Source organism: Thermobia domestica, chromosome 12 (genome assembly GCF_964235325.1).
Source record: "Thermobia domestica chromosome 12, izTheDome1.hap1.1, whole genome shotgun sequence".
NCBI classification, from domain to species: domain Eukaryota; kingdom Metazoa; phylum Arthropoda; class Insecta; order Zygentoma; family Lepismatidae; genus Thermobia; species Thermobia domestica.
Genome location: NC_137465.1, coordinates 9579807 through 9597246, shown reverse-complemented (window position 1 = coordinate 9597246; position 17440 = coordinate 9579807). Strand labels below are relative to the sequence as shown.

Below are 17440 nucleotides of genomic sequence, written 5' to 3'. Positions count from 1 at the left end.
ATTGAGGCAATCCATATTAAACAATTCAATATTTTTTTCTTTTGGTTGCTTTATCATTTTTATTTTTTTTTAAATATAATATTACCGTATACATTGGCAGCACGTGGTTTTTAAAAAAACTAATTCCAGCCCGTTTGAGAGTGGCAGCCATTTTTGGTGAGCAGCGTATCCCAATTAGTGACTTTTCAGATGTTAGTGTTAACTTGCATATGTTAGGACTGGATTATTCAAAAACATCGCAACTAACACTATTTTCTTCAGTCCTCTCTCTCTCTTTGATTTTTGTTTCTTAGCATGAAAAGCGTTAACAGGTGAAAAATACTCGAAGTTTGGTACCAAAATTTAGCAAATTCCACTTTTTAGAGCTGCAGTTTATAATGAAGGGGTGAAATATCCAGGTTTATTATTATTATTATCGTTCTAAAACTGGCGCCCACGGACCACAGAGCACTATTCTACAGGTCAAAATAAAGCGAAAATTTTATATGATATTATATCTTCCAGGGCCTCCTTCAACCGCTATAGGGAATCAAAATTTTACTACGTGGCAAATTCGCATATTAACTTGGAAGCATTAGCATTAAGCAGTCACATCAATTGCTACAGTAATAAGTGATGCTAGTGTTAATCTATAGTGACTTTAATTGCCATCTGTCAAGAACCGAAGTAACAGTTTCATGGATTGGTAGATTTACTCTATGATTCTTTATCTGCGATGTTGCCACATAATGCAATTCGCGTCGTCAGACGAGGATCCGAGATATATATATATATATTATATACACGAAGGCAAGTCAAAAATTATCTACACTTTTGTCATAACTTTTCTTACATTGCGCACTTTGTCTTCTGTTCTCGCACATTTTATTGTTATACTATTGTGGTAATGCTGTGAAAGTGTGATCTTAATTCGTCCATTTTTCTTCCTTCTGTTGCAGATATATCATGGCTGCTCCATTAAAAGTTTGCACCAAAGAGGAACAACGAGCAGTGATCCGATTCCTCTGGTCGGAGGGTGTTAAAGGGTCAGACATTCATCGCAATGTGGGAGAAGTGCACTATCATGTAAAACTGTGTTTTGTGGCTCGAGAAGTTTAAAAGTGGTCAAACAAGTGTAACGCATGAAGAGGGAGCAGGATGGCCATCAACATCCACTACAGATGACAACATTCAGCAAGCTCGAGAGATGGTTCTGGCGAATAGGCGAATCACTATCGATGAGGTAGCAGCTGCTTTGAACATCAGTAATGGCTCTGCCCATCAAATCATCCATGACGAGCTCGGTTTTCATCAAGTTTGTGCACGGTGGTTGTGTTACGGTTGTCAACGCTTACTCACTCACTTCAACAACGAAGGTGATGCATTTTAAAGCAGAATAGTCACCGGCGATGAAACATGGGTTCATCACTATGATCCAGAATCAAAGTGCCAGAGTATGCAGTGGAAACACCCTGGATCTCCGAGAAAGAAAAAATTCAAGACAGAGCCATCTGCAGGAAAGGTTATGCTGTGTTTTGGGACTTACAGAGGCTCATAATGGCAGAGTCCATGGAAAGACTATCAACTGTGCGAGTTATAGTGAAATATTGCAAAAGAACCCGAAGCAGGCAATCCGCAACAAACGCCGAGGTTTCTTGTCGAAGGAAGTTTTGTTGTTGCATGACAATGCACGGCCACACACGGATCACAACACTATTGAAACCATCAACAAGTTGAAATTTGTTATTGAAACACCCTCCCCATGCCCAGACCTAGCTCCATCTGACTTTCAGTTTTTTGGGTCACCCAAGGATGCTGTGTGGTCGCCGATTTGCCTCAGATTTAGACGTACAAAATGCGGTGCAAAAGTGACTTCAAGACCAATCGAAAACCTTTTATTGGGAAGGAATATGTAAGCTCGTTGACCGTTGGGCCAAGTACATTGATACGGAGGGAGATTACGTAGGAAAATGATGTGCATAGTATAACCCTAGCTTCATGTAAATAAACTATTGAATGAAAAGTGTAGATAATTTTTGACTTGCCCTCGTATATTGCTGTTTTCACTTGTAGAACAGTGCTGTGTGGTAAATGGGCGCCATTTTTAGAACACTCAATATATACTATTTCATGGACTGTTTGACCGGTTGGCTCACCTATTTGTACACGAAGTTTGAACACGGTTGTATGGTTCTGCACTAAAATCTCCTCCATGCCCTTTTTTCTGTTTGTCGAATTCTAAGCTGATATGCTGTGCGAAAAGGAAAAGGGAAAGGAAAAGAGAAGCCCTGTTGTTAGCAGTAGATTTATTGATTCTAAAACTGGACTAATTAAAAGCTAATGATAATATTAAGTTTCGTCATTTAATTACTGGGAATAATAGCTGTAATCAATATGTAATTCTACATTCAAGTCTCAGTTTAACGTATTAAACATATGTACTATTTTCACTTTCAAGCAACCATAGGAGAGAAACAAAAACGTCAAAATATCAAAATTTCAACAGATTTACACGCTTTATGGCCCCTGCATGACGAAAAAGTTTTTTTTTTTTTTTTTTTTTTTTAATCTCTGTCCGTCCATTTTGATATAAACGTTCACTCGCATAAAGGTCATTCCATTCAACGTACCTGCACCAAATTTTAAACAAGGTTATTGTAACATTCTCCAGAAGCGAGGGTTAAAGACTTTTTCGTTACCCCCAAAACTAAGCGTCAAAATGAAAAGTTCCGATTTCTTCAAAAACGGCTCTTAAGTATTTTGTATTGCGGTAGAAGTCATTTCTTCACGCAAAATCGAGAACAGGTAGTACCTTCAGGATTAGTTTCTTCGGATGATTTTGTTTAGTTCGTAAATAATCCTATATATAGAGAGGTCCCTGGTGGCTATAAGATTAGTGTAGGGAGACTCAGGTTCGATTCCCAATGGGAACTAATATGATTCGGATCCCACGTTAAGCTGTAGAACCACGTCTCATATAGCCTCACTGCTGAAAGGGACACTAAACGCGAATCAAATCAAACCAAATAATCCTACATTCCTGTAGAAATTACCTTTCATAAAAGTATCCACAACGTGTAATTTATTTTTGGAGTCGTGCTTGAGCTTGTCCGAAAACAACTTATGATTTTGTTCGTGTTTCACAAATAAAGGCTCCCATAATAACTGCACAAATCGAAACAAGAAAGTTCAGTGTCGTGGTCCGTACTTTTTAAAAATCTTTTAGTCTCTGAGTCCTTAAAATTGGTGTGTTTAGCGGAAAAAGAAGTGAAAATTTTCCAGGAGAGAGAAAGTGAACACATTTTCCGACAATACGGCTCTAAAATTATCATAATAAGCGTGATAGAACTTCCATACGTAAAACTTTTTTTTTCTCACCTACACTAATTACCTTTATTATATTTCTTTTGTTATCTCATGCTTACATTTCATCCGATTCTATTTTTCTTCGTAAACATTGTATTTCATAGCCGCCACCTGCCGCTATTTCTAACTCGATATATTTATTGCTAATGATAAATATAATTCACTGGGAAAACTCAACTTATGAAAAAGAAACTACCCCAGAGGTTTTACTTCATTTGATTACATTTTTACTGTAATGAGAAACTGTAGTACTTTCTCTTCAATAATACACGTTTACACTATTACAAATTCCATCTGACATCTATTCCATGATATCTGTCGTTTCAAGTAGTTCACAATTTGAAATAACATGTTAACATTCTTGTAATTATATATGATAAACAAATGGAAATATCCGATTTTACATCAGATGCAAATTCATGCCATACAAAGAATATAAAAATGCACAACTGCATCGAGATTCGATTCCAGGTCTCCAGCATATCCTGCAGATACGTTAAGACTACCCCTGAACAACCATTTATTCTATCAGTCTTGGAAGTTGGAGAATGACCTGAGTAATGAATGAATAACGGATCAGCACAATAAGCCGAAAACCTAATTTCGAATCTCGATCCTATCGTGTCTCTTTCACACTTGGTATACCATGTTCATGTAATGGTTTCTTCTACACAAAAGCGCCACGGACATAACCGTGTCTACTTATTTATTTACCCCTGTATTTAGCTACTTTATTTAATGTATTCTATAATATAATTAATCGCCCCTCAGTTTTTTATAAAAATTAGAAAAATTTATGACAAATGAGGTAAGAAATGGTAATCTGTAGTTCTTACGTAATCTTCATACGTTTAATCCTGGCAGTAAAGTTATGTTTAGTGGTACGAGAAAATATATGTAGTTATACTATCTGTAATATGTGGAAGGTTTCGATGATTCAGGGGCATTATAGGATAGTGAATTGGTGCGTTGTATATGATATTTCCGCGTTGAGTTTTACAGAATTATATAAGAATAAATCAAGAGACCGTACTACGAAGTGAAAATCAACTTCTATGAGAATCGGTTCCACTCACTGTTCTTGCGTAACTCTAGTCTTAAGGGGTTAAAAAAAAAAAAAAAAAAAAAACTTACCTGAACTAGCCTAACCTAACAATTTTTCGTACTGGTTTACTTTTGACGCACCGATAGAAAGAATTACTGGAAAATTGTAATTCTTCCACTAATCCCATTCTTACTGTCCCCGAAAATGTTTCCACTGGGTGACATGAAAATATCTCACGTGGCATAGATAAAATACTAATTGTTGAAAATTTACAATTCTTTTACGATTTGCGCATAAATACGGCTTCCGGATATGTAGCATAAAAACTACAGTGCAAAAAGGGGCGCATTGGCTAAGTGGCAGAGCGTTCACATCTAGTGTGTGGTGTCCCTAGTTCGACCCCAGCTCGCGCCAAGTAGGTTTGTGGAGGACAATCAACGTGTTCGTGGGTTTTTGTAGGGTTCTCCTGATTCCTCCTACTTTCTTCATTCTAGCGTTTCAATTATTTCTCATCATCACCGTCTCCTTTAGCCTCGCTGGAATAAGTGCGGGGCGTATAACTGGAAAATGTAAAGTGCAAAAACAAACCAACATGTGCTAGGTGGCCACTAAAAAGCACGAATGCTAGCTAACCGATTCAGGGCACAGCGAAGCTGGTAACGTGTGAGAGTGCGTCCGAAGGAAGCAATGGTAGTGAAAAGAAGTGGATTTTAGCAATGATACGAGTTTTAATTACACTTATCATGGTTTCATACTGGTAACGCTTCACATGTAAGAGGTTCTGTACAGTGTGCGGAAATACACTGCAGGGGAAAAATGGCATCTAATAGATTAATTTTTCATATGCACTCATTCAATTTACTCGTCGTAAGGCACTTATGATCTTACACTAGCAATCGTACACTTGTAAACGTAAAATACAGCTGCATTATTTTATATTTAAATCTGTCATCTGTAGAAATTTGTTCCTTAATATGTCATTCACGCTAAGCATTCAATTTCATCTATCAATATTTCAAAATGTGGTGCGCGAAAACTACACCAGCACTGCATGTTTGAGAATTACATCTACGTCTAGCATTTATTTTTTCAATTAATATATTAAATACGGTAAACCTGCGTAAATTTGGTACACTCTCGTTCCAGAAAATGTTTGATTTATATACCAACTACCTGAATTTTAGAATTTTGAATGATTATGTATGTGTGTTACATTTTTGTTCTTTTACCTTTTACGGATAATCACCCAAATCATAATAATTCTGATTCTTTGGTTAATTCGGTGCGATATTCCTAACTTTTATTGTGTCAACCCCAGGGTTGAAAAAAAAAAAAAAAAAAAACTTTTTAACAAGCCCAACCCACCTGGGCCCATATGGGTTTTTTCGAAATATTTCAGTGTGTTTGGGTAAAAGTCTTAAAATGTCATTTATATTCCAAGATTGTCCTTGTCAAACTTGCAACAATTTTCTGTTCATTGCTGTTTTGAAAAAAGGGCCTCCATTTTGAAATTTTACATTTGATCGCCGAGAATATGTATACAGCAAATTTAGAATATCTCGTGCTTCTACCCTAAAATTTCAACTTAAAAGTCCGAAAATTACACCCTGTAGCATGGATACCAACTATTTTGAAAGATGCCACAATTCTGGAAATTTACATTGGATTGCCGCACAAATATACAGGGTGGCCCAAAAGTAGGTATACAGTACCGTACTGCATCTAATATTTCTTATTGCTATCCATTAGGTAGACAATTTCTGTATTATTTGTTCTTAATGTGTTTTTACAGGGTGTCTACTGAATTTCAATTTTAAAATTCCAATAGATTTCCAGTATATTCAACATAACTAAAAGCAATATTCCAGTACATAATACAATGATTTTTTAAGGTTCTTTAGGAATAATCACACTCTTGATGATTTCAGGTTTGAAACTGTTTTACCATCAAATGAATATTTTATTTTTAATAAATTTAGTTAGTCTTGATTTTTTTTTTTTTTTTTTAAATACAAATGACTAGGTATATGTAGCTGCTCATGAAAGTGCTGAAATCTTTACACAAGCAATGTGCCACATTCATATCCGGAATTAAAACTGGCCCTCAGTTTCCCATCATTGGACATACTTTTAATGACTTTACTGACTAGTCAGTAGGCTGTATACTGTACTTGAAACACTGCATATAATGCATCCATATTATATATGAGGTATTAAAAAAGAGGTGGGGGGGGGGACAGAAACTAAAAACAGTATTAGTAGAAGAGGGAAAGTTAGTGACTATCTGCAACTCCAAGAGAGATGGCATCACCTCTTAACACCGCATCATTAGGGAAAACCACAATTTACTATTTCAGTAACTGTATTGTATTACATAAGTATTGTTGTTCTATAGAATCACTTTTTTCATGATCTGAAGCTCAGTTTCACTACTTTCCTTTGACCGGCAACCTCAATTAATGACTTCAGGCTTTCAAATGCTAATGAAAAAAAAAAAAGAAAAAAGAAAAAAAAAAGAAATCACGCCGTAAAAATATAGGAAGTTTCGTGAAGCTGTGAAGAAGGAATTTTAATTATCCAATAGGCAGAAACAAAAAAAAAAAAAAGTCACATGGAATTTATTCCAATTGTTGTATGAACATACATTCTACTCTAAATATAACTATCTGGTTGCAAAATTTTATATGAATTTCTTAGTGTTTTCGTACCTAGCTCACCAGTACTAAGCAACGACGATAAGAAAATGTAAAAAGCATCTGCATCAGAAAATCAGTGTTTGTAAGCATACGTCTCTAAGATGTAATTTTATCACTTGCAAGATCCTATCGTTTCTATGTTAATTCTTTTCTTTCGTTTTTTTTTTTTTTTTTTCAAATAATATGCGTAAGTTGTAAAAATCAATATAAGTTCAGAAAAAAAAATTACAAAACACGATACAAAAAGTTGGTTTGTTAAGTATCTAAATACCCAATTGCATACAGAACTTAGAGTGCATCTAAGGAAACATATACAGCACTAAAAATATCAGTCACACTTTCAGTTTCTTTAGATCCTGAATATGCTTCTTTGCTATCTTCCGTTTCTCTTTGTTCTGCTCATCCTGAATTTTCTGTAGTTCATTCATCTTCAAGGATGCGGTCTGGATCATTGCCTGGGCAACACTAACATCAGTCATGTCCTTTTTTGATAGCACGGAAGATAACCTTGTTAGAAAATCTTTTTCATCAGTCTAGCAGCTACTTCCATTTCCTTCTGTATGTTTCGTCGATTTCATTTAACTCCTTCAGAGACTATTCACTCTTTGAAACTGCCTTTGATGTAGCTTCTTGCTTCGCATTTCTTAATGCACCTTCTTCTGTAGAAATCTCTGCCACTGCGGCCTCTTTGGATCTGCACTCTTCTAAGTAATTTTGATACTTTTTCCAGGCGATCTGCATAGCCTCTATTAATTGCTTTGTAACAGGTAGGTTTTCAACTTTTAATTCATGAACATTCTGCAGCTGGCGCTTTTAATGTAAGGTTAGACTATGTGTAACATATTTTACAATTATTTGCCTTCAATTACTGCAAAAAGTATTGATATACCTAAATAAATTATTTACAAGTTTTAAAATCACTACTCCATAGAACTTTTTAATGAATATAACGAAACTAGTTTCTGCTCCACTTTGTATGTATATGAATACTTTTTGCGCTAACTGTATATTGTTTGGTGTAATTATCTTTAGACAATAAGCAGAAAAGGTCGAAACATAGAAGAGTCTCCATTCAACCACCCTACTGTGGAGACAAAAGACCCTTCAACCACTCACACCTTATTTCGTTGTTATTTTCACAAGTGGAAGTAGCAATGGCACAAAAATATAGCAGGTTTCGTTAAAATGTAAGAGTTTATACGAAAAGACGCAAACATATGAGAAAAATAGGAGCACTGGATATACTGACTTTCATGGGCCATAGACAACTCGCTCGGAGGCCTGATACAATGAGTCAAGAGCATTATTTGTATTACATAAAAGTATTAATAAGTTATATTATAACTTGTATAAATAATTGTGTATTATTCTATTCTAGTTATAATGCAAGATTGTTATTACCCTGGACTTTTGGGAGTTCAAAAACACAGGGTAGATTATAAAGAATGATAATATATGTATATTTCATAATTTTTCCAGTATGTGGATCAATATCCCAGTACATTTGCCGTATCAAAATTAAATTCCAGTATTTCAAGTATTTCCAGTATTAGCAGACACCCTTAATATTAAGCTCGGAAGAACAGAAGCAAATAAACCCATAAACTAGAATGTTATACTTGATCAATGCAGGGGTGTATACCTACTTTTGGAGCACCCTGTATATACAGCTTTAGAATGTCTCATGCTTGTCCTCTGAAAACTTAAACTTAGAAGACCGAAAACTGCGCCATATAGCGCGGATACACGCTTTTTTTTTGGGGGGGGGGGGGGGCACCATTTTGAAATTTTACATTGGTATGCTGCCAAAATATATACAGGAAAAATTAGTGCCTCATGTTTGTACCCTGTAGTGTGCATGGTACAGGCCGACAAAAATATAGATGGAGTCGTCCCAAGAGCCTCAGTGACGTTCCCCAGATATGGATACCAAATATATTAATTTAAAGCAAATATATAATTCATGTTTTATAAAAATAAATGTTTCAAAGCGTCTTACATGAAATAAATATTCTCGAGCGGAAAATAAATGGTGTTATTGTTGAAGTTCACCTCGATACTTTGTGCGTTCAATTACGGGAAATTCCCGAGTACTTGTTGCAAGACGATTCTTTCCCGAAAATTAATTTAAAACAATTAACAAAGATATAATTCATATTTTATAAAGCAAGTGTTTCAGAATGTCTTAAATGAAATTAAATATCTTCCAGCGTAAAATAAATTGCTTTACTGTTGAAGTATTCACTTCCGATGCTCTGTACGTTCAATCGCGGGAATTTCCCGAACACTTCTTTCACGACGGGTTTTCCCAAAAAATGCAACGCTTTCTTTACTATACATCGAAACTTCCACCGGTACGCAAGTTTGAATTCACCACTTAAAATAGTAAGCGTTACGTAAGTCTTCGGAACTCCAAACAATAAGCTCCTTAAATTTGCAAGAATTTTTACGGTATTGCTGTTGTTGATTCTACAGAATGTTCATATGAAGAGTAGCAACAAATGACTGAACGAAAGTGTTGTTGGAAAACCAAATTTTACTGAATGTTTGTTATCAAATGTAAGAAATAATACAAATAGTTTTACTAACGTATTTAAATATTTACTGGTAGTACCGGCACCTATTGTCTCCAACCTGTCAAATGTGTGAGGGATAACGTCCCTTGGCATCGCCGAGCACACTATTCACGGAAAGTGTTTCCTAAAACATAAAACTGCTTACTTCAAATAGGCTATAAGCATAAGATTTTTCTATTTGCAATGCATTTAGAACTTTATATAAAGGTCTTACGTTGAATTTTGTTGTATACCTTAACGTGAAAGCAGCTAATTCGCCCAAGGAAAATCCAAAATCTGATAAAAATCACTTTCAATGTTATCACCTTAGTTGTACCTATAATGTACTAACAGAAAACTTAAAAACCCAGATGGGTTCAACGGGTTATTTCGGCCTAAGCCCACTTGGGCAAACCCCGGTCAATTCATGTGCATTTATACTGGAACATTTTAGTGCACAACACTAATCTGCTTACCTTACTATTGAGTAGTCTAATTTTCCGTTATAGTATTTCAGTTGACTATTCCCTGTTCAGCGTAAGCTCTAAACTCTGATAAACAAAATATTTGTATCCTTCCGCTCGTCTCAAATACGATTGGCTAGTGATGTATCACTCCCACTCTCCACGGGGAGAAGCAAATTATACACGTGCATTTTGACAATAATGTCTCGTATTGTCCAGATACTTATAGCAGCAGCAGAAAAGAAAGAAAAAAAAACTCGAAAGATAAAAAAAAAAAATAAAATAAAATTGAATTCCGCTGGGAAACAATTGTTGCTTCGTGAGTCAAGGCTTACCTTGTTGGTGTTTCACCACAACACTCGCGGAACGGGGATTCATGCCAGCCGTCTTTCAGGCTTGAAAGCAGAACACGCCTCCACAACTGAATTGGCGCCATAATTACTGCGCATGCTTAGTGTTTATTTCTATTGTTTCTTTAACTCAGCGTTTCCCAACCTTTTTCAACTTGCGGCACACTACAGGTGTAAATTGAATTCTCGCGGCACACCCATATATATATATACAGTGGCGTATTTAGGGGGGTGGCTTCCGGGCTTAAGTCCCCCGAAATCTTACTTAGTATAGTAAAGTAAATGAAATATCTTGCAGAATTTTCACATTTCCAGACAACCCACCCCCCCGAAAGTTAGCAAAGCCCCTCCCGAAACAAAATCGTAAATACGCCACTGAATATATATATATATATATATATATATATATATATATATATATATATATATATATATATATATATTACTATTATTATTTGTAAATATAAAATACCGTGGTATTTTTATGTGATTACTGATATCCTTCTTACAAAGAAGAAAGATCGATCACTGATTTTTCCCCGTGGTAAATCATTATGCTTATTTTTCATTCTAATTTCAAAATAGAAAACAATTGCAATGAAATATAGAACTCGGGTTTTTAAAAATCCACTTTCTCTTTCTAAAACTATATTTAACCTTTAACTACAAGGGAAGATCACTAAATAACGAACAAATAAATAAAGCTTCTATACTTTTAAAACACAAATGAAGGTAATTTGTATGCATGTTTACTTTGTTGAATTTATTGAATGATATGTTAACATTTCAAGTTACAAAATGGTCTGCAACAATAAAGAATCAATAATGATCATGCCAATGATAAATACGTTTTTCAACATTAAAAATGTACAGAAAAGTAACACAGTATGGAACTTAAAATTGTAGATTCATAGTAGTGGTTCATAATAATGTGAAATACAAATATACATTTTCCCCTATATCTTGCAATTTGGTTTCTATAAAATTAATAATTTGTTTCGATTTCCTCGCGGCACACCGGTTGGGAAACGCTGCTTTAACTACACTCGATTGCAGCTTTATTAGATAATCCGTATTATATTTTTGTCATTTATAATAATGTAGCAGTTTTATATGGAGCTTCATAGTAAAAGTAATAATCAAATCATATGAACTATTTTGCGGAGGAGTACAAGCGTCGGTAGGCCAATAGCAAATCTGCGAGATTTAGTTTCACGTGGCTTTGATTATCGCAGTTTAGAGCTTAGGCCGAACAGGGTTTAGACTTCAATTTTCATCTTTTTACTTTTTTAGATGTAAAATGGGGCAGGAAACAATTTTCCGTAAGTAATAAAGGGTGCTGGTATACTTTTGGCGCACCACATTTTGGAAGATATACTGGTAAAATTCAGTACTTCGCATGAAAAGACATGTTTATGAAGAACAAATTTCTGCAGGCGACAGAATTAAATACTAAGCAATGCAGCTGTATTTTAAGTTTACATGTATAGGGTTGCTAGTGCACAATCATAACAAGTTCCTTATGACGGATAAATTATCTGAGTGCGTATGAAAGATGAATCTATTACATGCTATTTTTCACCAGCGTACATTTCTGTAGAACCTGTATTCCATGTTTACAAGTGAAGCGTTACTAGTATGAAACCATGACAAGTGCTATTAAAACAAGTATCATTGCCAAAATCCCCTTCGTTTCACTACCCTCGCCTACGCACCTGCTCCGTTCGGACGCAACCCCACGCGAAAGCAGCTTTGCCCTGAACTAAGTCGGTTAGCTAGCATTCGTGCCTTTTAGTGGGCATCTAGCACATGTTAAGTTTGTTTTTGCACTGTAAAAACAAAAAAAAAATAAATAAATAAATAAAATAAAAAAAAAAACAATTTTTCAGTTTTGTCCCACACTTACACCAGCGAGGCTAACGGAGACCGTGATGATGAGAAACAATTAAATTGGTGGAACGAAGAAAGTGGGAGGAAATGGGAGAACCCTAAGAAAACCCACAAACACGTTGTCTGTTCACCAAAAACCCTGCCTGGTGCGAGCTGGGATCGAACTAGGGACCCCACACACACACTAGAGATGAACGCTCTGTCACTTAGCCAATGCACCGCTTTTTGCATTGTACTTTTTATGCCACATATCCGGAAGGCAAGGTTCTAGAACACAGGTCTCTCTTTCCCATTTAGCTGTAATAACGACAGAAAACAACGTATACTGCGGGGCTCTAGTCAGGGTTTGCCCAAGTGGGCCCAGCCCGAAAAAACCCACCGGGTTTTTTCGGGTTGGACCCACCTGAAAAAACCCACCTGGGTTTTTGAGCTTTTTGTTAGTATATTGTTGGTACAACTAAGGTAATTACATTGAAAGTTATTTTTATCAGATTTTGGACTTTCCTGGGTGAATTAGATGCTTTCACGTTAAGGTATACAACAAACTTCCGAATGCACTGAATGAATTAAAAAAATAATTTTAAAAAAGCTTAGCTTGAGGTAATTATAGAACAAATTAATGTATAGATTATACTTTTAGCCTGTTTGAAGTAGAAAATACTTTCCGTGAAAAGTGTGCTCGCTGACTCGGCGACGCCGAGGGACGTTATCCCTCATCGGATTTAAGGCCATAGGTGCCGGTACTACCAGTAAATATGTAGTGCATTAGTAAAACTATTAGTATTATTGTTTTAGTACCTTTGATGGTAACACAAGTATTCTTCAGTAAAATTTGGTTTTCCAACAACAACAATTTAGTTCCGTTATTTGTTGCTACTCTTTAAATAAGCATTCTGCGGAATCAACACCAGCAGTAGCGTAAAAATTCTTGCCAAATTTAAAAAGCTTAATGCTCGGAGTTCCGAAGATTACGTAACTCTTACTATTTCAAATGCTGAATTCAAACTTCCTTACTAGTGGAAGTTTCGATGTACACCAAGAAAAAGCTGCATTTTCGAAGAAAGAAAAAAAAAACTTCTCGAAAGAAGTGCTCGGGAAATTCCCGCAATTCAACGCACAAAGCGTCGCAACTGAATAATTCAACAATAACACTATTTATTTTACGCTGGAAGATATTGAATTTCATTTAAGACATTTACTTTATAAAATATGAATTATGTTTGTGTTAATTGTTTTAAATTAATTTTCTGGAAAGAGCCTCTTGCAACAAGTGCTCGGGAAATTCCCGTAATTGAATGCACAAAATATCGGAAGTGAACCCCAACCAGTGGCGGCAGTTGGACGTTAAAAGTGGGGGGAGGGGGTAAGACATGATCTGAATATTTGATATCAATGTTAGTTTTCTTGGTTGCGTGTAACAGTTTGTTTGACGAAAGGTTGTATAACTATTAGGATACTGTCGTTTTCAGTTAAAATACCACATATCATGAAGTAAATTGACAAGAGCAACGCAAGTAGATACTAGCCCTTTGTACTCTTAAACAACGAAGGTGTAAGAAGAGATTTGATTCCTTGCTCATGAATATCTGTCTGGAAAATTGTGTGATCAGATTAGGGGCCTATTTAATAACAAATTTGCAAAACAAATAAACAGAAAGGATAATATTAATCAAATAATCATAGTAATGAATAATGAGGCTTGTTTTGCAATACTTATATTGAAACTGGAAATTAATGAACAACTTGTATTTTTAATTCCACGCATGCTATTATATGTGTTATTACTCTTAGAATGACAGTGAACACTACAAGTATATGCTACGACATTTAAAGAAATACTTTGGCAGGTTCCCGAAACATGTTCGCTGCCATTAAGTATAGTTTTCACTGTTTTGGAATATACCAAAACTCAGCAATACTTCAGTCACTCCACATTTCAGTTTTACAAAATAATCCTAAAACCTAGAATTATGCTGAATTTACTAACTTTTATCTCTATATACAAAACTGTATATGTACACCCCTAAACTTGTATATTACACTGCAAAATTAATATTCCTTATTGAGCTCCTTCGTGGCTAGGCGGTTAGTGTACACGCCTTTGACGTGGGAGACCCGGGCTCGATTCCCGGGGGGGGGGGAGCTCACGTGGTTCGGACTCCACGTTGATCATTAAGTCCACGTCTCATACAACTTCGCTGCTGAACTGGATGTTAAACTGAAAAAAAAATCAAATCAAAATATTCCTTATTAGAAAGAAGAAAATATATTTTTTGAGCAATTAAAGAATAACTTGTGAAGGACTTCTTTTCTTGCGAAATGTTATCTCAATTAGTTCCAGAGCAGCTGACTAACATATCGAGCCCTTGCAAGAAGAAATGAAAGTACGCTCGAATTGTGGCGCTCCAATAGGTTAATTTTTAGGCCATTTTTAGTGGCAATTCAAACGCAATTCCTGTAGCTTTCTTAATTCCACGGGAAGACAACCAATACGTACTCATGGAACGACAAATATTTTATGGCACCATTTTTATTCTATGAACCAATAATACATGCAAAACTTTATATTTCCAAATGAAACTATATACGTTAATGGGTAATTTCAAAAAGTTGGGGGCAACTGCCCCCCCTTTGCCCCCCTAATCGCCGCCCATGACTCCTAGAATAAAACTATTTATTTTACACTGGAAAATATTTATGTCGTATAAGACATTTTGTTTGAAACATTTATTTTATAAAACACGAATTATATATCTTTATTTTAAATTAATACATTTTGTGTTCATATTTGGCGAACGTCACTGAGGCTCCTGGGATGATTCGATCTACATTTGGTCTTCGTCTGTCTGTACCACACATAGTACAGGGTATCATTTTCGGTCTTTTAAGTTTAAATTTTCAGGGTAGAAGCACGATATACACTAAATTTCCTGTATAGATTTTGGCGGCATACCAACGTAAAATTTCAAAATAGCGGCTATCCACGCTACAAAGTGCAATTTTTGGTCTTTTAAGTTGACATGTTCAGAGTAGAAGCACGAGACACTCTAAATTAGCTGTATATTCTTTGGCAGCGATCCAACGTAAAATTTCAAAATGGCTGCCGTTTTTTCATAACTGCAGTGAATAGAAAATTGTTGTGACAATTGTGACAAGTTGTGACAATGATAGTCTTGAAATATAAATAACATTTTTACACTTTTAACCCAAAAACATTGAAATATTTCGAAAAAACCCAATTAAACCCGAAAAAACCCAATTAAACCCGAAAATACCCACATGGGCCCAGGTGGGTTGGGCTTTTTCAAAAAAACCCGGGTTTTTTCAAACCCTGGCTCTAGTCCGCCTTTACTCGCTCGGCAATACTATGTGAACTGAATTTTAAACTTTGGTACAGAAAGGAACCAACCTAGGGGGAATCTGTATTTTCATGTCGCCCAGCGGAAACCTTTTCGGATACAATAAGGAGGGAATTAGTGGAAGAATTATAATTTTTCAATAATTCTTTCTAATGGTGCGCCGAAAGTATACCAGTACAATTGATACTATGTATAAGTTAAATTCCCTTCCAGTATCTTGTATTTTTTTTTTTTTTCCTTTTCTAGCAGGTAGCATTTTGCTATGGTACAAAACTCTACTTTTATTTGTCGTAATATATTGTTTGGCAAGGATCTAGATTACTGGTCCCCCTTCCCATTGAGCAGCAATAAAGACAGAAAACAACGTTCCCTGTGGGGCTCTAACCCGCGTTCACTCGCTAACGGTCGCTCGGCAATACTGTGTAAATTAAATGTATAAACTTTACTACAGAAAGAAACCAACCCAGCTACTAACCTACATGGGGGACCAGTAATCTAGAACCTTCCCATATTGTTTCAATACATTGCTCCGGTGACTTTTGTTATGACAACGGTGAACTGAATCGGAATATCTAATCATGTTTGTTAATCTCACCATTTTTTTCTTTCTCAACGCGCTAACAGAATTTATACATATCTAGAACATGTACATAACATTCTGAATGAACAGCATTTAACACAACTCTCATATTAAGTATAGTGTACCTGTGATTTTTAGTGCCATTCAATTGTAAGGTCATGCCGGAAAGTAAGTTAGAACTGATTCTGCATGGAACAGACTACGAATATATTATTACAAATACAATTAGATTCGTTTCTGTTGTATCGAAAATTACTTCTACGCCAGCACTTCGACGTAGCCCTAACAATTTACTCACGTGGTACCGGAATATCGCAAATTGCGTATTACATCTCGAAGCACTCGTATACATACTACGTGACAACATTGTGTAAAAGAATAATTATTGCATAACTCATAATTCTGTATGATACTAATTACAGGAAAGATTAGTATACGGTTAAAGGGTGCTAAAATAATATCTATATAATAACATTTGTGCTGTTTAATTCTCGGAAATATGTTGATAACAGTAATATGAAGTCAAGATTCTTAACTCTAAATTTGTAAAAAAAACTTATCAAAAAAGTATTTGCATTACCTGACTTTGCGTGGCCTGACTTTGTCCTGGGTCTAGTTGGGATGCCTGAGTTTGACTTTGAGAAGGAAGTGTAAAATCCGTGAAATCAAACTCTGATCCTTGCGTGTCAGCACCAATCAAATCAGATTCCTCTGTGTCTAAGAAAGTCAATGTTTGTGAACTAGGCCCATAAGCGTCCACACTCATTTCGGCTAAATTGTGATTAACGCTGGATTTTCAATGCTAAAAGCAAAATTAAACAAAACGTGTTCAATAAAAGCAAGTGTAAAGGCCTAATTTTCTCCATTAACATTCTTCAGTCTGCACTCAACACTTCTTGCGCCATATTCCTTTACTTTTCATTACGTCAGCAGGTGTGGTAGATGTAGTCAATTTAAAAACTATATATACAAAATAATTTTAGCCTATATCCAATTAACCATCTGTGCTATCAATAAATGATCTAATAATTTTATATCAAAAATATAATTCATTTTGGGTGTTAATATATGGTACTTATATTTCCATAATGTTGACGAATGTGATGACTTAGGTAACATACTCACTTCTTGAAATAGATTGTACCCGAACCCGAAC

The 17440-nt window shown here is 35.5% G+C and overlaps 1 protein-coding gene across 1 annotated transcript in view; it reads right to left on the bottom strand.

Annotated features, from left to right (window-relative positions):
* Positions 1-17218, bottom strand: part of Upf1 (Upf1 RNA helicase) — a 100084-nt gene extending 82866 nt beyond the window's left edge. The window contains exon 1 of the mRNA XM_081733429.1: positions 16865-17218. Within this exon, the coding sequence (XP_081589555.1) occupies positions 16865-17050 (186 nt within the window). The 5' untranslated portion in view covers positions 17051-17218. The remainder of the gene's footprint in view (positions 1-16864) is intronic.
* Between the last annotated feature and the right edge of the window lie 222 nt (positions 17219-17440).